Here is a 27,026-nt window from a genome sequence, read left to right on the forward strand (position 1 = left end):
AACTCCCATCATCCCTAGATAACTGGACCAGTGGTTGGGGATGATGGGAATTGTAATCCCAAAACATCTGAAGGGCTAAGTTTGGCCCTGCCTAGGCTAAGCCTTCTAAGAGAAAACCCATTGAAAGTAATAAACCTAAGTGAATCATGCCTATTAACTTCAAGTGCTTACTCTGAATAGAACTAGCATTTAATACCACCCATTTATGCCAGAGTACGTATTTATTGATAGGGGGGGGGGGAATAAATGGCAGGCCTGAAAAGCGAGATGTGTGCTGCACCCCATAGTCGTCTTTGACTGGACTTAACCGTCCAGGGGTCCTTTACCTTTTACCTTACCTGAATTCAAATCTTTACTCTGCCATGAAGCTCACTATATGACACTGGGGCAATTGCTATGGTTCCATTTTGGTGAACAATGCATGCTGCCTGCAAACCTCTGTCCACTTAAATGAGAGCAAGTTGCATTGGGCCCCTCCTTCATGGAGCAGGGAAACAAGCTCCAGTGGCTGACTTCGCATAACAACAAAACTACTCACAAGGAATGAGGAGAGGGACCCATGTGATGTCATAGGTCCACTGGATCTAGGTTCTACCAGTTCCCAGTTACTTCCTTGCATTAAGGGTTGATTCATGTTTTATGCCCTTTAATCATCAGTGTGTGCAGTGTAAGCCCTGCAAGGTGTGAAGGGAAGGTTCAAGAACAATGGCAATTTGAAACAGCCCTTGGACTTTGGAACTGCTGGAGTGTTACACTGCAAGTTTACTTCCCCCCAATGAATGAGTCTTGTTCTAGAAATGGCTACAAACACACAGCTTCTGGACATTCCTGGAAGTATCAGCACCAGCAGCTTTTATTACAGGCCTGACTAGCTGTCCATTCTGATGAACTGAATAGAAATAAAAGATGAGAAAAAACACTCTGAGACTGTCAGTGTCACAAAATGTCAAATCTTTCCAGAAAAAAAGTGCGGTAGAGAAATCTATACATGTATTTGTCTTAAAGTGCATGTTTTCAGGCTGTAGCAGCCCTTTTCAAAGAACATTCCTTATGTGTTAAGTGTGGGGGAGCAATGAGACCACACTGGGCAGTCATGCCGCCCATATCAATGTGTGCCACTCTGGTGTGCTCCCTGGGTATCCTATTGAGTTAAATGTATGAAAGGGGCTCTCTACACATATCACTGAGTAGCTCATTTCTGCAGAAAGTCTACATGTGCCCAAAGACAGCAAGGAGCAACGAGTGAGTCATTGCAGTAAACCAAGAAAGAGACCCATTTTTTTTTCTGCAGCCAGCATTGACCCTAGTGTGTGCCAGCCAAGTGGGAATTGGTTGCATATCGATAGCTAACTGACTCCCACAGAGCTCTCTGCCATATCTAATACAGTCATACCTCATGTTGCATTAGGTTCATGTTGCGTCTTTTCGGCTTGCGAACATGGCAAACCCGGAAGTGTATACTTCTGGGTTTCGCCGTGTGTGCAGAAGTGTTCTGCGCGCTTTGCATATGCACAGAAGCACTGCTCTAGTTGTGGCCTTTCTGGGGTGCACATGGATTGTGTCCACAACTAGTGGTACCACTGTATAGGCACCTTTAATCTGCCACCAATCATCCCTTGCAAGTGAACGGCTTCAATCCAGTAAGCATATGCTGCCTCAAATAAAATAAGTACCCTTTTGGCATTTCCCGAAAGATTCAAGCTCATCCCTTCAAGGACAAGATCACCTTATTAAAATAAGAGTTGACTGGCAGAGATACACTTGTGACTTTGCTTTAGCCCTATGGCATGAAACCTCATGAGTATGAATCAAGATGACCCACGAAAACTCATCTGCCTACACAATGACACTGCTGTTTCATTTCTCCTTCCTTGTCATACCGTTTGTTCCTCTCCAAGCAATATAGCCCCTTCCTAGGGGTTTTAGTTCCCCACCGGCAGTGATGTCAGGCTGGAGATCAGGATGACAATGAGAGTTTAGAAAGAGAAATATATCTTATATAAAGTATGTGTAATTGTCCACAGTCCTTTTATATATATTTCTTTACCTAATTACTTAAAAGGCAATATTTTTAACTAAGTATCCAACGACACGAACTAATTCTGTGATATTGTAAGAGCAACTATTTAGCATTAACAATTCTTGTCTTATTTTGCTTTCCGCCCCGCTTCTTCCCTTCTCCATTTCTCCTTGCTGTGTTGGGCTTTTAGGTAAGCTTGAAGGCAGGGACTGTCTCATTTTAACCGAGTGTATACTAACCATTCTGGAAGCCTTTCTATGTTGGAGAGCAAGGTACAAATACAGGAAGGAAGGAAGGAAGGAAGGAAGGAAGGAAGGAAGGAAGGAAGGAAGGAAGGAAGGAAGGAAGGAAGGAAGGAAGATATATCCTCATTAATAAGAAATTACACACCATTTAGAAGGGCAGGAATTTACATGCAACTTTTCTTATGCTTGTAAAGTGACTAATTTGTTAAGTGAAGTAAGGTTAGAAATAAGGAAATGAGGTCAATTGGCTTAGATGCTATAACAGAGGAAATGCAGCCAAGAAGTATACCCAAGCCCCCTAAATCTCCTTCCCCGCCTTTTTTCCCCTGAAGGCTCTCCTGTGCCTTCACAAGCTATCCATCAGAAACCCCAGTGTGCAATTGAGAAAAATTCTCTCTCTCTCCCCTCCCCAACTCTTAAACAATTTTCACTCATCTCCTTTCACCTGCCACTTCTAACCTCTTGGCCTACCTGAATTATAAGTGCTTCAAGGCAGAAGCCAGGCATACAAGTACTTATATATATATTTAATCTCCTCCTCTGACGGTGACCTATTTTTTTCAAAATAAAGCAAAACAGAACAAAACAAAACAAAATACTTAACACAGTTTATTCTAAACAATTTGGGCCTTTAATGCAGTAAACGTCAGAATTCTATGAACAGGGACATTATTTTTCTGTTTATACTCAAAAGTCAGTTACATGAAAAGCGGGGAACTCTCTGTATTTACTTATGCTTTCAATAAATGTCGGCACAATTACTTTGAATTATTTCTTTACATTCTCAAGAATCATTTTCAAATCATGAATATCAGCAAGGGGAAAGGTTGGCTTTACAGTATTTAACAGTACCACTATCAACTCAGCATCAACTTCACTATAATTGATTTCAAGTATTTTCATAGGTGTAAAAGTACTGAAATGAGGCAGCTTGTTTGGAGGGTGTCATGAGGATGAAGGGGGTTCTGTACTATTTAGGTGTAGATGCTGCTATAAAAATGTTACGCTAAATAGCGCTCTCTGTTGAAAATGGTGTTTGATTTTTTGATTTACAGCAACAGTTCTGCTCATCATCACACAAACACACACTCAGAGCTCATTACTTTTCACACTATTATAATTATCAGCTCTTTTACATCTTCAGACTTTATTGGAGGTGTCTGGAAGGATATTCTATTTTGCATGCACAGCTGGTTATTTCACACTGATGTTACTTCTCCCCCAGTAAAGAAAGATGTGCTCTGTTGGCTGTACAGATATGGGGCGGAAATCTTGTTCACCACGTTTTATATTAATGTAGTGTTATTAGGAAGGTCACAAAGGACATTTAACAAAACAGGCTCAATTATATAGTTAATACTATATAAAGATATATTTATTTTTAAGTGATCATTTTGTATGCTATTATCTTTGCTGATTGCTAACAACTGCAGTGTTAAATTTTGATTAGGTAGCTTAGTTTTTTGTTTAATACTTTCATTTCCAAACTGAGCTCAATATACAAAGATTTCTTGATGCATGCATATGATAATTAAAGGACCAAAATGGTGCCAATATAAACAGCTTTATGGTTTTTTATAGTTTATAAAGCAGCTGAAAATAAGTAGCTATAGTACAAAAATAAAATACAGTTCATTATACCAGGTTTCCATTCTGAGCACTGGTCAACACCTAGTTCTATAAAAAACTTTGAGGGAGTTCAGTAATGAGCACTGCCCTCTCTTCTATTCTTTCCAAAGCAGGCTGTCAGCAAGCCTAACTCCCAGTCACCATTTCTTCCTCTACTGGCAGTTGGGACCAGTTTTTTGAACTGCCTGAGCTATGTCTCATATTGGATCCCTTGGAGGCTGAACAGCCGTATTGTCCACCAGTCATAGATCCCAAATTATTTCTAGTAAAAGTCCTAAATAGTCACTTTTGAGCTTTCCTCTTGCCCTCGTTGCCTTGGAATCCATTCTCTGATGAAAAATATTTTAGCATTCTCTTTTCTTTTTAATGAGATCGTAAGCAGTGGTGAAGTATGTTCACTGGAAACATGAGAGGCACTGCCAGGTTCTCCTTACCTGGAAAAGATGCTACTGAGCTGACAAGCAGGAAGCAGAAGTTGCACTATTTTCTGTGCTTTAAAAATCAGTCTGGGAGACAGAGGAAACTGCAAATCCCATGCTCCTGGTAGGAAATTGTGTTTCTCAGTTTGCAGAGGAATTCCACTTGCGGGTAAGGTTTCTTATATTGCTACTAAACTGTCCTTCCCTGGTTACTGCATTTCCATTTTCTAAGTAAAGGTCATGTTATTTACAAAAAAAGAGTGCACAACATGCTACCAAGGTGAAGATATGAATGCGATTGTAAGAAAGATTGGAATTTGGGGGGCTCTAGACTCTCTTATATCCAAAAAGGCCCCCTATTTTTGAATGAAGTCCATTATAACCTACAGGCTTCCAATGCAGGGGCATAAAATCATAGAATTGGAAGGGACCCCTGGGGTCATCTAGTCTAACCCCCACAATGCAGGAAACTCAACTAGATCATACATGACAGATGGCCATCTAACCTCTCCTTAAAAATCTCCAGTGAAGGGGAGTCCACCACCTTACTGTCAGGAAGTTCTTCCTGATGTTTAGTCGGAATCTCCTTTCTTGTAACTTGAATCCATTGTTACAGATCAGAGCAGGAGGCAGTATTAGCTTAGTCTCATCTCGCCAAGTGAAACAGTTAAATCGTATGCCTGTCTGCTCAGAAGTATGTCTCATACAACTCAATGGACCTTAGTAGGAATAGGATGAGTAGTATCTTTTCAGTGTGACACGTGGAAGATGCATGTGAGAATGTTATGCTGCATCACAAAATGCCTCAAACACACATTAGATAGCTGACAACCGGGGCAGCTCATAGCCATGAAAGGTATTAAACCAGTTAAAAATACCATGGCCTATGGTACCAAAGGCAAGTCATAGGTTTAAATATAAAAGTCCACTGGAGAATGCAAGGCATTTGCACCCTTCTCACTTCCCCTGGCTTTTTGAACTAGTGTGTCAGTCAAGAGTAACCATATTCCAAATATTTTTGTCCACAGTTGGTAATCTGTAAGCTTTTCTGAAGTGCTGGAGTTGTTACTGATTGATTTTTCGTTTCATTTCTATACTGCACTTCCTTCCATAGAACTGAAAAAAGGTCCACTGAGACTTCACAGAGGCAATGCTGGAAAAGAAAGCCATTGCTGCATCTGCCACAGATACAGGATAGGATTTTAAATGCTGCATTGAATCAGATTTATTTTGAACATTTCTATGCTGCCCTTCCTTGGTAGTATCAGGGCAGTGCACTACAATATAAACACATTGTTCATAAAAACAACACATTGCAACATATACAACAATCACAGTAAAACCAGCCAATTCTACTAAAGGGCTTGGTATTAATAACCAGCAAATGCCTGGGGAAATAGAAATGTATTTAGGATGTGTTGAAAGTATGTTGAGGTAATAATATGTTCCTCCTGTTGCTTCAGACAGGAAATGCCTCAAAAGAATCTCTGATCAACTTCTCCACTGGAGTGATAGTTCACCAAGCTTGCAAGTACAGTCGTACCTTGGAAGTCGAACGGAATCCGTTCCGGAAGTCCGTTTGACTTCCAAAATGTTCAGAAAGCAAAGCGTGGCTTCTGATTGGCTGCAGGAGGGTCCTGCAGCCAATTGGAAGCCACAGAAGCCCCGTCGGACGTTCAGCTTCCATAAATAGTTCGCAAACCAGAACAGTCACTTCTGGGTTTGCGGTGATCGGGAGCCAAAATGTTTGAGAACTAAGCTGTTCGACTTCCAAGGTATGACTGGAAATGAAACATTCAGTGAGACAAACAACAAAACAAACATTGCACATAATGACCACACAACACTCTCTGACCTCCTACGTCTAATCCACCCATCAACCAAATATGTCTTGCAATTCTGGGTGGTCCTTGGCCTCCTGAGAACACCCTTCGGTTGTTTCCAGTGGATGCTTCTCCAGTGAGGACTTGGTTTTGTGATTTAAGACCTGCATTCAAGGCACCTTTCTTGTTAAATAGTCTTTTATTACACTTTAATATTATTGGGAATATTTTTGCATACATCACCTATCCATTTCATACCTTGTAGAAATGTGTTTCTAAATAATGAGATTCAGGGGAGTGGTCATTCTTAGTTTTAACATGAACAGCAACATTTTATCATTCAAAGTACAGCGTGGTACACAACTGAGTAAACATATTTCAGAACAATTGTCATTTAGTAAAATGAAATACTGCCATTGTTTGGTAATGCTCGCTTAACAGCTCTAAGATTAGACCACATCTCACTTTCCCCCAGTGGGCAGCATTTAAGAAGTGAGTAATAGGTCTGTCTGCCTTTGTCAAGTAATCCCAAATGTAAGTAATTTACAGGACGACATTAGAAGCTGCTACAAGCGACATATTGTAATATGTCATTGGAAATCAGCTTCCCTTTGCACGTTTGATCAACGGCCAGATGGAAGCTTTTATCACATTTATTTAATCTGAAATATACATAGTAATTACAGTGGACCTTTTGATTTGAGCCCTCATTGCTGTCTCCAGAGAAATGGGGGAATGAGTCTGTCATTGTGGTATAGATGCAACCTGGTAAGGCAGAATTCTGATGTGCGTATCGTTCCCCAGTAGTCTGTTGACACAGGGATTATCAGTCCTGTTGGAAAGAAAAGCAGTAAGGGATATGAAAAGCCATGAACCAACAACTGTCCAGCTTTTTATTAGACATATTAACAGCTTTTAGAAAACCAAAGAATAGCCTCAAACTTGGCAGGCTCATATAACCCCAAGAAAAACGATTAAGAGTGCATATTGAGTAGTATTTTACTTTTAGGCAATTAGAAAGAATGAGAAAGAAGAAAACAAGACTTTATGGTTCCCAGAAGGGAATTTCGTTAAAAACATAAAATACTTTCAAATATGCTTTAATTAAATGATGACACTACTGGTTGTTTTCACTTTAGATATACAGTGGTACCTCGGGTTAAGAACTTAATTTGTTCCGGAGGTCCGTTCTTAACCTGAAACTGTTCTTAACCTGACTTTAGCTAATGGGGCCTCCTGCTGCTGCCACGCCACCAGAGCACGATTTCTGTTCTCATCCTGAAGCAAAGTTCTTAACCTGAGGTACTATTTCTGGGTTAGCGGAGTCTGTAACCTGAAGCATCTGTAACCTGAAGCGTCTGTAACCCGAGGCACCACTGTATAAAGCAAGTGCTGTGTCAAATAATTTATCTTTTCCTCTCCATTTGGGATTTTTTTGCCCCACTGGAAGTTACAGGTGCCCTGTACCAGCTTGAAATATCTATACCTATAAATTCTGATAGGCATGAAGAATGGCAACTGTAATTTCCATTCTTTTCCCCTTACTGTTTTTGGAGTTAAATGGAGCTTAATCCCAGGTAAATGAGTAAAGGATTGAAGCCAGCAAATTAATTTTACCTTCTTGGGCAGGGGAAATCTGCAGTTGGAAGCACCACACCATCCACAACCCTATTAAGGTAAAGGGACCCCTGAACATTAGGTCCAGTCGTGGCCGACTCTGGGGTTGCGGCGCTCATCTCGCTTTACTGGCCGAGGGAGCCAGCATACAGCTTCCGAGTCATGTGGCCAGCATGACTAAGCCGCTTCTGGCGAACAAGAGCAGCGCACGGATACGCCATTTACCTTCCCGCCGGAGCGGTACCTATTTATCTACTTGCACTTTGACGTGCTTTTGAACTGCTAGGTTGGCAGGAGCAGGGACCGAGCAATGGGAGCTCACCCCTTCTGATTGGCAAGTCCTAGGCTCTGTGGTTTAACCCACAGCTCCACCCGCGTCCCTACAACCCTATTAGCACATGTTAATTGCACCCCACCCACACCAGTTTTATTTTTATTTTTTCCTTCCCATTGATTTCAATCTGAAGGGAAGGGAGGTATGCCAGCCCCAGGGCTGGTATAATTTTTCAGCACATTGGTAAGTATGACTGGGAATGAGCCATCTTCAGATCCTGTGGACCAATGGCTTCCAACAACAACACCCCCTGAATGCTCATTAATGATCCCACCACAGAGAGCCGCCAGTGGGTCTACAGTGGCACTTTATGTTGTCACACATATAGGCCTCCAAACATAGGCCTCTCTCTCTGCCCACAGTGAGGTCCAGTGTTTTATCGCCTCTCAGGTTCTCTCTGTCACCAGAGGAAACAAAATTTTACTGCATGGTTCACACCTCTAGGATCAGTTTGCTTTTTCTCTATTTGCTTCACCTTATGTCATCACTCTGCTATAGGTATCATGATACCCTTGTTTATGTACCTCCCCATATCAGAAGGGCATCATAACTTTCATGATTAATTGGTATTGCAGCTCACAATAAGAATCAGAAGGTCATCATTATGATTTGTGAGTGCACAAGTGCACTGAGGATTACGAAAAATAACGCAGAATGTAATATTGCACTTAGAATTAGTGTCATAATTAATAGAATAAAATACTTTTTATAGTTTACAGAAACATTTTTTTCATTTAAATAATCTCTGGCACTTATTTGACCACATTAAAATATTAAAATAGATATGTTAGTGTCTGAAATTGTATCTTGATAATTACAGCTTGTAACAAAACACAGAAATGCCCTAGTCTGTACTCAGATTTGGAGGTAATTGGGGGGGATCATGAGATAGCTGAAGTTTTAGAGACTCTTTAAAAATGTATTTCTGTGACACTGAAAGTGAGGGAAAGGAATAAGTAGAGCAAAGGAGGGAGAATAGTAATTTGTATAACTCCCTCCACCGGGTCTCTCGTTTTCTCTCTTAAAGCTATGGATATCAGCCTGCAAAATAGTTATAGCACAAAGCCTTGAACTGTTGACTGTTGAACTATAAGCAACAGAGGTCACCCAAACCCCCCACAATGCTCAAAACATAAACTGGCAGTCAATATACAGCATTTATCCACAGCTTGATTGAAAGGTGATGAAGACTGTGTTCTGATATTTAAATTATCATGGGGAATTTTCCGTTTTCTTCTATGCATGAATCAAAGAACAATGGCACTGTGTATCAACAACCTTTTTAATAAGAGAAATTATTCAGCAATAGATAAGGCAGGCAGAAGAGAATATATATTTAAATGTGCTTGAGAATGACCTTTAGCATTCTGTTCTTGTTTCCATTACACAGGAAGGATTAGCCTCTAAGTTGCTTTACTCACCCATCCCTGTTGGTATATTCTTTAAAGTATATAAAAATCAGGGATAGTCAGAAGCTTAATTAAGAATACAGTCTAGTCTTTCAGGGCCCTTCCCAAAGTCTTTTACATTACTGCTTTCATAGGAAAAGCCTTAAAACATTTTCAAGAGAGAAGCTGGATTTTTCCATTACGCAGCCTTCCATTTTAACTTACTAGAACCCAAACCATTAACATTTCAAGGGGACTAAGACAGAGATAACATATTCTGAAAACAAGGTGAATTCACTGTTCAGGTGGCATTCAGATGCTTCCAGTACATGTTTTAAATACATCTGAGATCATTCTAATCAGATTCACTCTTTGCACTTTTCCCCCATTCTTTTTTGAGGCCTGTTAACAGTATGTCCAGGTCATAAGGTGCATGCACACAAGTGTGTGTATACACACACACCCCAACACAAGCCATGTCTCTTTCTTTGGACTACCTGTTTCTGTTTTGAAACATTTCACATAACAGCCATGGGCCATGATTTAGCATTCAGTTTTATGGTATTAGAAGGAACATCTCTTTGCCCACCCTGAGAGTTCTCCCTCCCAGCAGTGCATCATATATATTCTGGCGACGCATCCATTCCTTTTTTCCAATCAGAATTTACTGGGCAACATCAACAAGGGCAAATGGAGGCCACTTATTGCCCTCACTCTGAAAGGGAGGCGAGAGAGAGAGAAAATATCCCTGTTGCCAAGGCAATGAATATTTCCCCCTCAGCCCTGCAGTTTTTTTGTTGTTTTTTAATGTATACTGGGATTTGAATATAGCTGAATTAACTGTCTGCAAGCCATTGTGACTGGGAGCTGTGGAGATAGTGTTTCAGGGCAGCAGGGGACCTGAGTGACAGTTTGGCTGTAGTTTACCATGTATCAAACTAAGGATAAATCTGAGAAAGTAGTTTCTTCTGCATATACATACAAAATGGATCAAAACCTGGTGAGTTCTAATTGGTCAGGCACTCCTTTCTTATCCTACTGGATCGTTGGTATAGGCCAGTGGGGGAGCAAAACTGCACCCAAATTGAAATGATTAGCTAAGGGAGCCCTTGCTACAGAAAACAGAAGGTTGAGCTCTGGCCAAGGAGGACAGAAAAGAAAACTGCTGAAAGAGATTGTTGGTGTAAGAGCTGGTGTCATATAAAGGAAATCAAAGGACTCAGGAAGGGGCTTTTAGAGAAACTTCAGAGGCCCGAGAAAACCAAAGAGCTAAAATCACTGGATACAACTGGGAAGGTTTGCAGAGAAGAGTTTGTGTCTTAAGAGGCTGTGGGAACGCTAAGAACAGAGGTTGCTGGATCAGGGTGAAGACTGTAGCAGAAGCACTTCATTAAGTGTGGACTTGGTTGAAGACGACAAATACAGTGGTACCTCGGTTTACGAACTTAATCCGTTCCGGAAGTCCATTCTTAAACCAAAACCGCTCTTAAACCAAGGCACATTTTCCCTAATGTGGCCTCCCACCGCCCTTCCACCATTCGGATTCCGTTCTTAGACTGAGGTAAAGTTCGCAAACCGGGACACTAATTCCGGTTTTGCGGAGTTCGTAAACTGAGTTGTTCGTTAACAGTACTGTTCTTAATCTGAGGCACCACTGTACAGTCCTCAGTGCCTAGTTGATGAGTGTTAACTAGGGAGGAATGGGATAGGGAATCAGCTTTAGGTCTGATTATGAACAGAACTGAGGCTTGCATAACTCTCTCCTTAAGGTGACAGAAACCCTACACTGTATTTGCTAAATAATTCAATGATACAGTGAGATAATTCTTATATAAAGCAATTATAACAAAATGAAGTTAACCATCTAGTTTATTAAGTTACTATACATACAAACATCATTGTCTGATTAGTAACTATTTTAAATAAATTATAATTTACTCTTATTTTTTACTTTTACCTTTCTCATTATCAATGGCTCATAGACATGTTGAGTATGCTCTACTTTCATGGCTAGAGGCAGCAATGCTTCTGAATGACAGTTGCTGGAGACTACAGGAGAGGAGAGGGCTCTTGCACTTGCTCTGCTTATGGACTTCCCATAGGCAACTGGTTGGCTGCTGTGAGAACAGAATGCTGAACTAGATGGGCCATTATTACCAGTACTTAATATTTTAGTTTCCATGCTGTTTTGTCCGGTGCTTCTCCAGAGCTTCTGGTGGATAAACTAAGGTAGAATACAAATTGTACTGAGACGTGTGGTGGCCTCAATAACAAAAGGTTAGGAAAAATAAACAATAAGTAATATCTGGGTATAGGGGGAACCTAATGTGTGAGACATCCATCCATAACCAATAAATAAGCAGTAGAGGGATTCTTTTTCATAAGAATATGACTTTGTCCAAACAAAATTTACTGGGCTGACAGCACTAAGGATAAGTGAAGGCCTCCTGTTGCATTCACTTTGAATGGGAGAAAAGAGGGAACATATTCCTGTTGCCAAGGCAATGAAGACACTGCCATTTCAGCCCCACAATTTAGTGTGAAAGAAATGAATGCTGCATTAGAAAGGACATTATTTTTAAAAATGATTTGCTGTTGTGCATATGCACATGAATGCACAGAACAAACAGTTCGAGAAAGAGTCCCTTGCAATGGAGTGCTGATTGTGACCAGTCTGAGGTGGAGTGGGATCATGTCCTCAGTGCCTTGGCGATGGGGCTGCAGTCTTTTTTCTGTCCATGCCTCTTTTAAGTGGGAAAACATTTCTACTCCCTTTTGAGTTCTCCCCAAATGCTAGTCTTTATTTTTGTTTTTAGCTCAATATACATTCTTTCTTGCTATGTGTGCCCATTTCCCCCCACCAGGTAGTAATCTAGTTTTGAGAGGAGAAACACTTCATTTTTAGCAACTTTCCCTGAAGCATTTAGCCAGAAATGGTAATTATGTAAGATAATAGAGGAAGTAAATTCAGCACTGTAGTTCACTCAAGGGATTTTGTGTGTGTTGGTAAGTGCTGCAAGATAGTGCATAGCTCTACATATATATGTCTTTCTTTTCTGTTAATATTTTCACATTAGGGATAGCTTCCTGTTTTGTCGTATTTTGTGTAAATATGGTTTTCACCTTGAGATGGCGAAACCTTAATAAACCTGATCACTGGTGCACATTTCTGATAGGTTATTTGTCTTAATGAAAACATCCTAAATAGCTGTACAGTTGGAATCTCGAATTTTTGGAATCTCTGCATTTTGTTTTATCATGTATCCAAAATACAAGCATGTACTTGTGTATTTTAGTCATGTTGAATTTCTGGTATTCCTACCCTTGAACATCTAATGTTTGTCAGGGGTGAAGAGAACAAACTGCCTAAGGGGCAGGTTTGTGTCTGGAGAGATAGACAGAGAGAGAGCTTTGCTGGGTTACTTTTCAGCAGGAAAGCCTATCTGCTAATCTTTTCCCTGGTGTGCAAGGAGAAGCAGGAACCATGCTGCTTCTGAGAAGTAAACAGGAAATTACTCTCCATTGCCTGCTCCCTATTGGCCGGGATGGATGGGGGTAACGGAAATCCAGCCGTCATGAGATGGCTTAGCATAGAAAAATGACACAGAGAGCCAGCTATATTTTCATGATGGTAAGAGCAGATCCTCTCTCTGCTCTCCTCCGATCTATTCTCCTTTGTTCTCCCCAGCCGCATGGCCGTTTGCCAATGTCTCACGTTACCTCATCCGGTCATGGCTTTTATTACGCCCATCGCCATATAAGGTCAATGCATTCTAATACATTGTAAGGCACAGAGTGCTGGTCAGCCGAGGTCAGGGGGCACCCTGCAGTCTTACAAGCCTCTGCTATGGCTTTATGACTCCCACATGGGGGAGCAGTTGGTAGCACTTGCAATTGTTTCCTGAAGCTCTGTGCTTGGTTCTGATGCACATGGTTCAGATATGGTGATACCTCACTTAGGTATCTTTGTGTGGGAAAACAGAATCTCACTTCTGCTACTCTTGCTGATGAAAATGCCTAATACCTGTTGATGTGGATTGGGGACTGAGTAAAGGAGAACAGAAGAGTAAGAAAGGCACCAGTCAAGCCAAAACAAACAAATGGAGTGCATGAAAGTCAGTGCTATCTGTTATATGTTAACAGTCAGTGCTATCTTTATGGCCCTGATCTGGCCACTGTGATCCATGCGACAGTCACCTCCAGGCTTGATTACTGTAACTCGCTCTACGCGGGGCTGCCCTTGAAGCTGCCCCAGAAACTCCAGCAGGTGCAGAATGCCGCAGCGAGACTCCTTATGGGGTCCTTGCCGTGTGACCACATTCATCCAGTGCTTTACCAGCTGCACTGGCTCCCGGTGGAGGACAGGGTCAGGTTTAAGGTGCTGGTTTTGACCTTTAAAAGCCCTATGCAGCCTCGTACCTACGGGACCGCCTCCCTTGGTATGCCCCACAGAGGACCTTAAGGTCCACAAATAACAACACTTTGTAGGTCCCAAGCCGCAAGGAGGTTAGATTGGTCTCAACTAGGGCCAGGGCCTTTTCAGTACTGGCCCCGACTTGGTGGAACGCTCTGTCTCAAGAGACCAGGGCCCTGCGGGATTTGACATCTTTCTGCAGGGCCTGCAAGACGGAGCTGTTCCGCCTGGCCTTTGGTTTGGATTCACTCTGACCCTTATGTTTCCCTCCCCTTATGGTTTTGATTTATGGGCTACTACTAAAATGATGCTGCATTTTAAATTGTATTTTAACCCGTATTTTAATTAACCGTTCTTTCTTTTTTTATTACATTTTATTGTAATTTTATTGGTGTTAGCCACCCTGAGTCCAGTTCTGGCCGGGGAGGGCAGGGAATAAATAATAATAAAAATATTATTATTATTATTATCATCTCCCTCTTTTACTTTACTGTGCCTTAAGCCTCAGCTAATAGGTATTTTGAAGGGAATAAAGATAATTGTTTTTAACACCTGGAATTCAAAGCAACACGTGATGGAAATGAGGGAATTGGGTCTGTGTGCTATAGAGAAGGCTCCTTCCACTCCCTTAAAAATCCTAGTGTGAGATCTGACAGAAAGTTGTGAAAGATCTGTTGCTGAAAGAAGAACTGAAAAGGTCAGGTGTTCACCTCTTCCTTCCCTTCTTTACATATCTATGGTCATCTTTTGAGCAGGATTGTGTCAACTTTTTAACTAAAATTCAAAGTGATTCCAGGTAAATTTCTACCTATAACTCAAGTGGATTAGGGGGACTGAATTTGATACATTTGTTGCTCTCATTCAGATTTTTAAAATGGTCTGATAAACAAGACTGTGAACCAGCTGTGTGGCCACACTCCCTTTTTTCCTTTCCTTTGCCTCCTTTCCTCATGGAACTGACTTCAGTAAGACTTTCAACAAAGTCCCCCAAGATTTTCTTGTGGAGGAGCTGGCAAGATGATGTTACTGTTAGGTAGATCTGGTTGACTGACCAAAGCCAAAGAGTTCTTACCAATGGTTACTCGTTATCCTAGAAAGAAGCGACAAGTGGGATGTTGTAGGATTCTGTCCTGGTGTTGGCCTGGTGTTGTTCATCATATTTATAAATGACTTAGATGAAGAAATTGAGGGGATGCTCATCAAAGTTTCAGATGATACCATCTGGGAGGAGTAGCTAATACCTCAGAAGATAGAATCGGGATTCAATATGATTTTAATAGGTGGGAGAACTAGACTGAAACTAACCAAAAGAATTTCAGTAGGCACAAATGAAAGGTACTATAGTTAGGCAGGAATAAACGGATGCACAAATATGATGTTGGAATGGGGGACACCTGGCCGTACAGCAGTACGTGTGAAAAGGATCTAGGGGTCTTGGTGGACCACAAACTTAACAATGTGATGCAGCAGCAAAAAAAAGCTAATGCAATTTTAGACTGCATCAACAGCAGTATAGTGTCTCAGTCAAAGGCAGTAATAGTACCACTCTATTCTGCCTTAGGGACGCAGGTGGCACTGTGGGTTAAAGCCTCAGCGCCTAGGACTTGCTGATCGAAAGGTCGGCGGTTCGAATCCCTGCTGCGGGGTGCGCTCCCGCTGCTCGGTCCCAGCGCCTGCCAACCTAGCAGTTCGAAAGCACCTCCGGGTGCAAGTAGATAAATAGGGACCGCTTACCAGCGGGAAGGTAAACGGCGTTTCCGTGTGCAGCTCTGGCTCGCCAGACCAGCGATGTCACACTGGCCATGTGACCTGGAAGTGTCTCCGGACAGCGCTGGCCCCTGGCCTCTTAAGTGAGATGGGCGCACAACCCCAGAGTCTGGCAAGACTGGCCCGTACGGGCAGGGGTACCTTTACCTTTACCTTTATTCTGCCTTAGTCAGACCACATCTGGAACACTGTGTCCCATCCTGGGCAACACAATTTAAGAAGGATGTTGACAAGCTGGAACGTGTGCAGAGGAGGATGATTAAGATGATCAAGGATCTGGAAACCATTTATTATAAGGAATGGTGGAAGGAATTTTGTAAATTCAGCCTGGAGAAGATGTTCTGATGTTCTGAGATGTTATGATAGGCATCTAAAATATTGTTACATGGGAGATGGAGCAAGCTTGTTTTCTGCTGTTCTAGAGGGTAGGACCTGATCCAATGGATTCAAGTTACAAGAAAGGAAATTGCTGCTAAACATTAGGAAGAACTTTTTGATTGTAAGAGCTGTTTGACTGTGGAATGGGTTTCCTCAGGAGGTGGTGGACTTTCCTCCATTGGAGGATTTTAAACAGAGCTTGGATATTCATCTGTCAGGGATTCTTTAGCCGTGGTTCCTGTATTGCAGGGGGTTATGCTAGAGGACCCTTGAAGTCCCTTCCACTTCTACAGTTTTGTGTTTCTGTGCTTTTAAGCTGTTAACCTCCTGTTTCTCATGGTACCCGAATCAAGTAACTGGCACAATTGCTTCTCAAGGCAGCTCTGTTTAGGGAGGTTTGGTGTTTTATCATGTTTTTAATATTCTTCTGGGAGCCGCCCAGAGTGGCTGGGGAGGCCCGGCCAGATGGGTGGGGGATAAGTAATAAATTATTATTATTAGGTTTACTATTATATCTAACTTTTTATATAAAGAATCTCTTATAAGGATCTGATATAAATTGTACAAGTCTCTTTAAAAATAACAGTAAAAACAATCCTTTATAGAACAATCCTAAGAGAGCTGGAGAGAAAGACCCTTATTCATCTTTCAAAAACATTTCTTATTCCCATTGCTTCTCAGTTCCAGGAATATGGGAGGCTTTTGGTTCCAGTGGATCCAATGCCTTTCCTGATCTACCGTGGAATCTTTTTAGCCCTGTCTGACATTAGCTACCATGAGGCTACAACAGTTGGTGCATGGACCGACCTCCTTCTCAGGCCTTGGGCCTCCCTCTCTGCTTGCAAAATCCCATGGCCCCTGAGAAATCCTCCCAAAGACTTTAATACTGTGCCCTAGAAAGCAGAGTTCAAAAGATTAAATTTATTAAGGCTGTGATTATAAGCGTGCCTGCTCACAAGCTCAAATCAATTCATGGGATACTTAACAATTAAATATGTTTCACAGCCTTGTCATATCATTTGCAGTGTGTGTGTGTGTGTGTGTGTGTGTGTGTGTGTGTGTGTGTCTGCAGCTGTACTCTCATTACAAATCTATGCATACTTTACATGGGAGCATATCCCACAGAACACAGTGGGCCCTTTTTGAAGCATGCTTGGGATTGCAGTTAAATGGGTCAATATTTCATAGATCCTTTGTGTAAAACGGATAGTTCTAGATGGTTTGAAGGCATGGTGGCAACACGATGCAAGTGGAAAGATAAAATAGGAAAGATAAATGTATACATTACAGAGATTATTACTTGATAAATTTCTTACTTGGTAAGTAGCTGTGCAACTACTGCTATTAGGATTGAAGGTCATTTTCTGATATGGACATGCCTGTTTGTGATGCACAACTTTAGGGGAGCACCATTTCAGAGATGGTATTTTCCCCACCTTTAGTTTGGGCTTTCTACCCTCCACCCCCACTCCCCCCAAAATCTCAAGAGCTGTTTTTCAAATGCTGCTCCCTCCCCCTTTTTTTCTCACTGTACGTTTTCAAATGAATTGCAAAAGATACCTCCTGAAAGGGAACTCTCCATATATCACTGCATGTGAATCTGTTAATATACATTGTGAGCATACTAATAGTGATCTTGGCAGAGCTGCTGTTCATTGGTAGTTGAGGCATTCTTAATGTAAAATTAAATTATTCTAGCCTTATCTTTAAGACCAAATCATTTTCTATATCTCCTTCTTTCACTTACTTTAACCGATACCCAGGAGGTTACTGTACCACTTAATCGATCAGAACTTCTGAGGAATTACTCCCCTCGGTGATGCTATTTTTCCTGGCTGCCTTTCTGATGAGGCCCCTAAAAATAAATGAGCACTGTACTAAATGACAAGTTTAAATCCTTTGGTGTTCCTAATGTTTGGAACACGGAGCCTTAACACAATAGGGGCTAATATATATAAAAAGTTAAAAACGATTTGAATTTACTCACTTCAGCATTAATCAGATAGCTGCTTTGAATTCACGAACTAACACTTGAGAATGAACGAAGTTCCTCAAAGATGCATTTACGTTTATCTGACCAAATTCATGCAGACTCAGCTTCGCCTGCAGAACTTGCTCAGCTACACTTTCTCCCTCCCTCTCTCTTTCTCTACTGCAAAAGGATACGGATGACAAAAGGAGAATATATAAGGGATTCCCACTGAGATTCAGCTCTATAAATTATGTATTATGCAGACACCATTCTGCTGATTCTATCTGTTCCCCAATTCTTGATTCCTTGTTTTTCCATCTATAAATAGCTATGGCCAGATTTTCAGTTGAAAAGTGATGAGGACAAAACCAGAAATCTTTCCTATTAGTACTGTCTGCTTAAGATTCCCTCTCCCTTTCATACTGTGACGTCCTCGGGGCTTTAAGTCTCTGGGAATACAAGCAGTGCTGTATCACTGATAAGCTAGTAGGGAATGGACTGAAATAACTCTTGTAAATATTTCTAAAAATGACTTTTTTGTGGGGGGGGGGAGACAATTGTTTTATACCTTATTATCTGGATATTTCTATTTTTCAGCATATCAGAATAATATGTTATACTGTCATTTTTTTCCCCTAGACCCCAATGCTATGGCTGAAAAGGACGCAACGGACCACGCTGTTATAGGAGGGATAGTTGCTGTAGTTGTTTTTGTCACACTATGTTCTATAATTCTGCTTGGTCGATATCTGGCAAGACATAAAGGTAGGCTAGATTTAATCACAGTGCAGTCACCTTTTGTAGCAATATTTCCTAGTGATTAGTTTTACCCTGCAACACTTTTTTTTTATTTAAGAAACTCTTCTAGACCCCAGGAAAACTCAGCTCTGATGTTACAGCATCAAGTTTTTGGTTTTTTGTGTGTGTTTTAGTGAGGTCCTGATTTTTACCCAATTTTACAGCTGGATTAACTGTGGCAAAATAACATCTAGCAATCTGCCCAAGGTCACACAGGGTGTCTGTCTGACTCGGAATCAGGCAGTTGGGATTCTGCTTCATGCAATAGACCCCCACTGTCCCTTAATTTAACGAGTTTGTAAGATAAAAATTCTATATAAATAGGCAGACAAGCAGATAAGATAGACAGTTGTGAACTGCTGGGTCTCAAAAATGCATTTTTTTCAACCCTCAAGACAGGAAAGATACTGACCATTAAATTCTGACATCCTAACAGTCGTTTTTAAGCCGGGGGGGGGGTATGGTGCAAAATTGGCATGTACATTTTGGGGGTTTTTTCTCCCTGGATGTTTTAGGGAGGAAATAAGTACGACGAGGCAGTCACCATCTATTTATGCATCTAAAGCAGGGCAGGTTGGGTCTACTTATTACAAGAAAAGCAAGCAGGTGATTGGAATAAGCTCCCCATCCTCTTTCCTTAATGGAATCTGTTGCCTTTCTTTTCTTCAAAAGTGCTTCAAAGAACTGAGCCCTGCGCGATATGGCAAGGGAAGGGAGTAAGGCTACGGGTCTTTCCCCCATGTCCTCCTCTGCCTCATGTCACGCCATTAAGAGAGTTGGGGCATGTTAACATCTGAATCGGGAAAGGCTGACTGTTTTGAACCAATGCTTGGATGAGGGCCAACAAACTGAAATTGAATCCCAGTAAGACAGAGACTCTATGGGTGAATAGTACCCAGGTGTTGGGGACTTTCTCAGTTCTAAAGGGAGTAGCACTCCCTCTGAAGGATCAGGTATGTCTCTGTGTGAAACAAGCACCAGTTATCAACTTAGGCTGGTATGCCATCTATGTCCTTTTACTGGATAGTCTGACCACCATGATTCATGTGTTGGCCCCCTCTTAACTGACTACTGAAATTAGCTCGATGTGGGACTTCCCTTGAGACTGGAATGGAAGCCACAGTTGGTGTAGAACAATGCAGCCAGCTTGTTAGTGGAGCCCCTGGGTGAGCAGATATTACACTTGTGCTGAGGAAACTGCCCTGCTTGTCAGTCACTTACTAGGCCATGTTCTGGGTCTTGTTACTAATATATAAAGCTTTGAACTATGTGGGACCAGGCCATCTTAAAGATCACTTGCCCCCCGTATATACCTGCAAGATCCCTTAGATAATCTGGGGACATTCTACTCAAGCTGCCATTGCACCCTACACAATATCACAGAGTGGTAACATGAAAAAGGGCATTTTCCACCCTTGTCCCTGAATTGTAGAATGTCCTTCCCTCTGCCATATGTGAAGTGTTATGCATCTGTTCCTTCAGACATGCTATAAAGACATACCTTTTGTGCAGGCTTCCCCTAACCAATAAAATGGAACACTGCTATTACTTAATTCCTTCCTTTGTTATGTTTTTTTTTTTTTATAATGCCATTTCACTGTTGATTTTAAGTTGGGTATCAGGTATTTATTTATGATACTGCTGTTGGTATTATATCTATATTTACTGCTTAGAGATTTTTAAATATTAAATGGTTTAGAAATGTTTTCCAGTAAATAAGTATTTAAAAGTAACGCAGAAATATATGAATGGGCTGGGCATATATACATCTGGCTGCCCTATCTTATCCACATATATCCAGTCCTAGCACACATTGGTTTTTGATTATGGGTTGTTGTTTTTTAAAGAAGTGCAAAAAATACAATATGCTCATTGCTATATTCTCATTTTTCTGCAACATCTCCCCACTGTCTTTTAATCATAACCTGCATTATTAGAACTGTTCATGTAATTTGCAATAAGCACCTACTGAAGTGTGTTCCCTTGTTCACCTGATAATCAGAATATTGTGTAAGATAAAGCTGCTTGTTATCTAGGCCAAGACCATTTCCTTAGCTAATTCATACAAGCTAATCAAGAATGTTTCCTTTTAATTTTTATACCATGTATAAGGTATGCCATTTGATCAGTCTACTGGAAAACATGACACCTGTGTTCAACTAATACAGGAGGGCCACACACACATCCCAGCTCTGAAATAGCCAAGCTTTTTCCATTCAGTAAAAATTGGCTTTTTCAGACATCACTGAATGTTGCTGCACAGATCCAAGATTTGCTGTACTAGCAAATAAATCCTTACAATAGCATACCCTCTATTGTGTTAGTGTTAAAGGAACAAAGCAGGAGGTAGGAGCAGCAATGCAGGCATTTTATATTGGCACAGAAAATTAGGAATAGTGTCTCAGGTTTACTATTCCCAATGTAAGTGAGCAATGAAGTAAGTGGGCAAACCTAGCGTAGCTATTGAAGGGCACAGTGCATTTTGTGTCGATTGTCTTTAAACTCTTTATTTCAATCAAAAAGTTATGCACAATTAACATTGTCCTACTAAAAGTAAATCAGATTTTGATGTGCTAATTTTGAAATCGCAGCGTATACTATTTGGCTGAATTATAACTTCTATATAACAAAGGAGCAAAATAATCATTTTGAGACATTTCCCCCCAAAGCTTATTCTTAATGTGTCCTTGACAGATCTTAGTGCAACATGCTCTCTTACTGCTTGTATGTACTTATCATCAAAGAAAGGCCATGGGTCGCAATCGCTTCTTTCCCAAAATGGAATATCATGTGTGCTGTAAAAGTTCATTCTACAGTAGTGCAATGACATACATCCTGAACCTCACCAGGAGCCATTAGAGAACCACATTGTAAAAGTATCAAAGCCCCTAACATTTTTCTTTTAATCACATTGTTTCCTGCAGGAACATATTTAACAAATGAAGCTAAAGGAGCTGAAGATGCACCTGATGCGGATACAGCCATTATCAATGCAGAAGGCAGCCAAGTCAATGCAGAAGAGAAGAAGGAATATTTCATATAGATGCAGACTTAGGTTCTCTGAGTATTACTCACCAGGCTGACTGCTGGAGAAAATTGGCTCTCATCTTTCAGAATTAATTTCCCCCCATCATTTTTTGCTACCTTTATTAATGTACACAAATGCTTTCAGTAGCCAGTTTATACCAACAATCAGCCATGGACAGCATTTCTTTTCCTTTAATTATGGTACCATTCATAATGCAGGACATTTCTTATTGCCTAATCATCATATCCATTGCTCTCTTAACATACAGTGCTTGAATATACAGCCTTAACAACTTTAATCATCATCTGTTCAGTTTTTCTACATTTTTTAAAAACAAAATGTTATATAGCATTTCTTTTTGGTTTTATTTTATCATGGTCCTTACCGGTATTGCACCAGGCCATTTTCATAGCAATTGTTCTGAAGGTGAGGACCTCAATGTACTTACATAAAACATTACAAGTAAGATTAGAGGTTTACAAAGAATGTTTTATATATGTCTATAATTCAAAAAGCAGCCTAGTTTTGAAACATTATGCCCTAGGAAACACCAACTGAAAGCATTCTAGTATAATTTCTTGTGTGTTTGCAAATGATAGCAAAGGGGTATGAACAGACCTTTTATTTTAATGGCACATTGGTACTAAAGCAACGTCTGGGTGGTAACCACATCATGCCGTTTGTCTATACAGAATCCACAGAGATGGATGATGTAGCTCCATTTTGAAAATGTTTGTCCCGCTCTTTTACTGCATTTAGGATCATAAAGACTTCCGTTATCTATTTCTGTAATTTCTGGTTTTAATTTAATTTATTTGATTCATGTGGGCTCACCTGCCTTCTCAAATTGGACATGTTTATGGGGCACAATTGCAAGGCATTTTAGTATCTGTATATAGTGCATATAATAAATCCAATTAAACATTATTTGATACATATTTAACTTTTGGGGCTGTAGGTAAGTCAGTCACAAGTAAGCATTTTCTAATGTCCATTATATCCCTTTAGATATGACTTAAATTAATATTCTGAGTAGATAACATGTATTAGTACTTTTGTCTGTATGTCCTAGCACTGTTCAGCAGCAAACTTTTCTAGTTCCAGGTTTTTTTTTCTTTGTTATACAATGGAAGCACAATGTTATATGGAAAGGTAGTTTTAAGCTAACAACCAGTGCACAGCCTCAGGTTTTAAATTCCAACCACATTAATGATTAATGATTAAGTTGCTAAAATTTTCAATATATAATTTGGCAGTTCCAGAGCTGCTTATCAATGTTGGATTTGCCAAAACACAAACAACAAAGTGTTACAACAAAAAGCTCTATGTTTTGTGTATACGGTAAATGGACTAATTCTTTATATTAAATTCCTGTCTATGCATTTTGTGAGGTACAAACTTAACTGTCACGGTGAATGATAGAGAATATCTGCCATGCTTTTAGCTCCACAGTAAAGACCTCTTTTTGAGATTGTTCTCAAAATGTGGGGCAAAATGACATCTTTAAAAGATAGTCACAAATTCTAAATCTACCATAAAATAAGCTGATTGGCTCGATTCCTCTTCCAGAAAAAACGTGAAACATCACCAGATGCGCTTACTGGTCCCATGTCAGAAGATTCAAATCAGTAGCGATTGCTGTTCATCTCCTAAGTGCTGCACCTTAAAATAAAATAAATAAGATTTCTATATGGATGCTATTACTGGTGAAGTCTAAAAGCATAATGGCCTATTGTAAAGGATTATCTCCTGGGATTTATTTTTTGCGTGGGGGGAGAGGGGAGGAGGGAGGGTAGCATTTGAATATGACATCATGTGTCACAGTAAATGGAAATCAAAGGTGTTGTGTCAGATTATTTATCAGATGAGTATACACCTTTTAAGGACAATAGTAGTTTTTAAATTGTTTTTGTTGGAAAAAGAACATTTACCTTGTTAATTTCTATGAGAGAGAAAAAGAGAGAGACCATCAATCAAGCAGCACTTTTTCAAAGTATACAGAACATAAATAATATGATGTGGTTGAGTGTTAACATAATAAATCATATACAGTATGACATTTTAAAGAAATACGTCTGCATTGATGTGATTGCATGCTTGTTTTTACCGTTCACTCCAGATCATCTGTGGGGAAAAAATGCAATAATATGCTAATCTAGTATGGTAGTTTGAGAGAATCAGGTAGGAACTACTAGACACATTGATACTAGTATAGGTTTACAACATAGTCAAGTTGTTCAAAGAGTACATTTTTAAAAACAAAACTGGCAAAAGGAATTAAGCTTGCTACTACTGGGAAGAAAAGGTTTTGTCACAGCAGTTAGCTGTAACTTCAGAAACTGATTTATGGAACTAATGGCAAGGCCAGCAAAGAACTTAACTGTGCTTAAATGCCTTGCTGCATTAGGATTATGTTTACTAAAGTCACATGTCAATTAGTGCTGTATTTGCACATTTTTACATTCTTTATAAATTCCATTTTGCTTAAATGATATAGAAATGCTGCTTACATGACCCACCTCTTCGTCACTGTGAAGTGAAAGTTTTCAAGCATTGGGGCATCTCTAGATGTAACCATCCCAAAGTGTCTTGTCAGTGTAGCAAAAGGAAAGAAGTGGAACTTTGCAATAGTAGATAGGAATTGGACTGTTAACTTTTTCTTGTGCACTCTGTTGCAGTCAATTTTTAGAATATATATTCTACCTTGCACCTTTAGATGTATTTTACAACAGGCCAAAAAGGAACATGGAAGTACATCATGCAGTATTAATACAATAAGAGGATAATTCGGGCCTGCCATCACTTTCAATCATCTGCATTCATCCAGTTAAATCAGAGGTTCTCAAACTTTTTCTTTGAGAGAAAAGGGGGACTTTTGAAACAGAATAGTGACCATCTATTCTCTAACAAAATAAACATTCCATAAGCTAAACATAGTTTTAATATAAAGTCCTAGCCCTGTCTTTGACTTTAGCACAAGTACTAGCAATATTGTACCAGAGTGTACTAATACAGATACCGATACATTTTCTTAATATAATTTTATTACACAGTTTGTAACTCAACGGGGTTCAACAATCCAATATAAAATCTCTTATACACTGAGCTATAATTCTGGCAGTGCTGCCACAAAGATTCTTTGCACCAGTATCCATGGATCTGTGTGGATTTTGCACTAGCACCTGAGCAGATCCCAATTAATTCTGCTCCCGATTCAGTGCCTTTTTGACCAATAGAGATTGGAGGAAAGCAAGGAGAAGCCAATCAGAGCAAAGAGCTGGGGGGAGAATCACATCATTGCTCTCAAGGTGGTCTTAGTTTGGTATAAATGGCTGGGAGGTGACTGGTTTCATGGTATCATTTTTTCTTCTTGGCTGACCTCCAGCTTGCTATATACCATAAGTTGTCAGCTATATAAAGGGGTAGCAGATTACCTTTTCCATAAGTCGGGCATCCAGTATTGGTGAATAAGGCCTCAAGAGCAACACACATTCATAGGATTTACAGATATGCCCAATTTCTAGTCATATTATCTGATAAGGTTTTTCTGTTCGTATACATTTGATCCTAGTTTGAGAACCCCTGGTTTAGATGAATACACTGGGAGCAAGACACCAAAGGTCAATAGAAATGATTGCTTAATTTACAGTAATTGACAGGCATGAATGATGAAAGCCCCATGGGAACAACTAAGGAAAATGTGGAACATGACAGTTATCATCATCAGTCAAAGGTTATCAAGTTATTGCCAATTTTCTCTTTAATATTAGTTATTTTATTTTGCTATCATTATCATTATTATTATTTTTAAATAATAGAATGTGGCATCTCACAGTATATGGGTGCATCTTTTTTCATTCTTAGATGTTATTAGCAAATCCAAGAAGCGGTTTAAGAAATATATACAACATGAGGCTCAGAAATGAACTGGAAACACCTACCATTTTGTTCACATTTATGGAAGGCAGATCATCTTGTGCTGAGATTCCTCCTATAAAAGATACAGGAGGAAAACAGATGGTTTTTTCCCTATATAAACCAGCAAAGTAGACTTTTTGAATATGTTCTTCATGATATAGGATTATCTACCTACCTATAAGCATCTCTCAGTGAGAAGAAAGGACAGGAGGTTATTTAATTTATGATTGTAAAAGCACTGGAGTTACCATGTACGCAAATGTACATTAGGTATTTTGATCTTGACCGTGTGGTTACATGTGCTTCCATGTAACATCAGTTATAGTGTAATTTAGTGCCACTTATTATAAAGTGTTACCAAAAGGATAACATGACTCTTAACTTTACCTCTCTGTTGAGCTAAGGTAATTCTGATAAACTTAAAAATATGGAGTTAAAAAGAATTGTCATGGCCGCACTACAATGTTCTCCAAAACTTTCCTTGATTCCTCCAAGGATCTTAGCTTCTCATTCATTAGAACTGGTGTTTTTTTTAAAATGAACATACCAAATACAAAAAAACAGCTACTCAAATGTTCTGTAAACAAGCTGTTTTAAACAGAAATAACCCGAGTAATACTTTGGGTTAAGTGGCACAAAGTACACACTAAAAACTATGCAAAAATATAGGTGACTACAGTGTACTCACATGTAAGTATCTTGTACTTTCTCTGTATGGATATTGGAAAACCATGTATTTATAATATGCATTTTGATTATTTTACAAGGAAGGAGATGGGTTTGCAGATTCAAGAATGGTCTATGAAAACGCATAGTGACCATTTGTCTTTAAATATGTGTATATTCCAAGCCACTTCCAAATAATATTTAATTTATTGTAAGCCGTATTTTCCTTGAAACCCAACTACCACTCTATTTTGTCTCTCATCTTCTTCTATGGGTCCCATGGGGCTCCTTCCAAACACCTTTGGGGCAAAGACTTCAATTCTGCTAATAGCTCTGCTGCCAGCACTCTGTCTGGGAACATTGCTCAGTAATCTATTTCTAGCCCAACAGTACAAGGTTGCTCTTTTTATCTTCCTTGAGGGAGCCTTGCATGCTAAGATGTTGAAAAGTATTGCCATTTGCCCTGGTATTTTTAGCTTGAGCAATGGAAAGAGAGCCACAGAGAGAACTGCATTCTCCTGACCCCTATTTCACTGAAGCACCTCACCTGGAATTTCTGCTATTTATTTCCCAATAACGTCAGGTAATCTTACATTGTGAGTACAAAATG

At 40.0% G+C, this 27,026-nt stretch overlaps 1 protein-coding gene across 4 annotated transcripts in view; it reads left to right on the plus strand.

Moving 5' to 3' along the window:
- CADM2 (cell adhesion molecule 2) overlaps positions 1–23,902 on the plus strand; it is a 366,183-nt gene extending 342,281 nt beyond the window's left edge. For all 4 annotated transcript variants that reach the window (XM_081907886.1, XM_081907888.1, XM_081907889.1 and 1 more), the window contains 2 exons: positions 18,646–18,771; positions 21,729–23,902. In XM_081907886.1, coding sequence (XP_081764012.1) covers positions 18,646–18,771; positions 21,729–21,847 — 245 coding nt within the window. In that variant the 3' untranslated portion in view covers positions 21,848–23,902. The remainder of the gene's footprint in view (positions 1–18,645; positions 18,772–21,728) is intronic.
- The last annotated feature ends 3,124 nt before the right edge of the window (positions 23,903–27,026 follow it).

Source organism: Podarcis melisellensis, assembly GCF_964234715.1.
Source record: "Podarcis melisellensis genome assembly, chromosome: 4".
Classification (NCBI taxonomy): Eukaryota; Metazoa; Chordata; class Lepidosauria; order Squamata; family Lacertidae; genus Podarcis; species Podarcis melisellensis.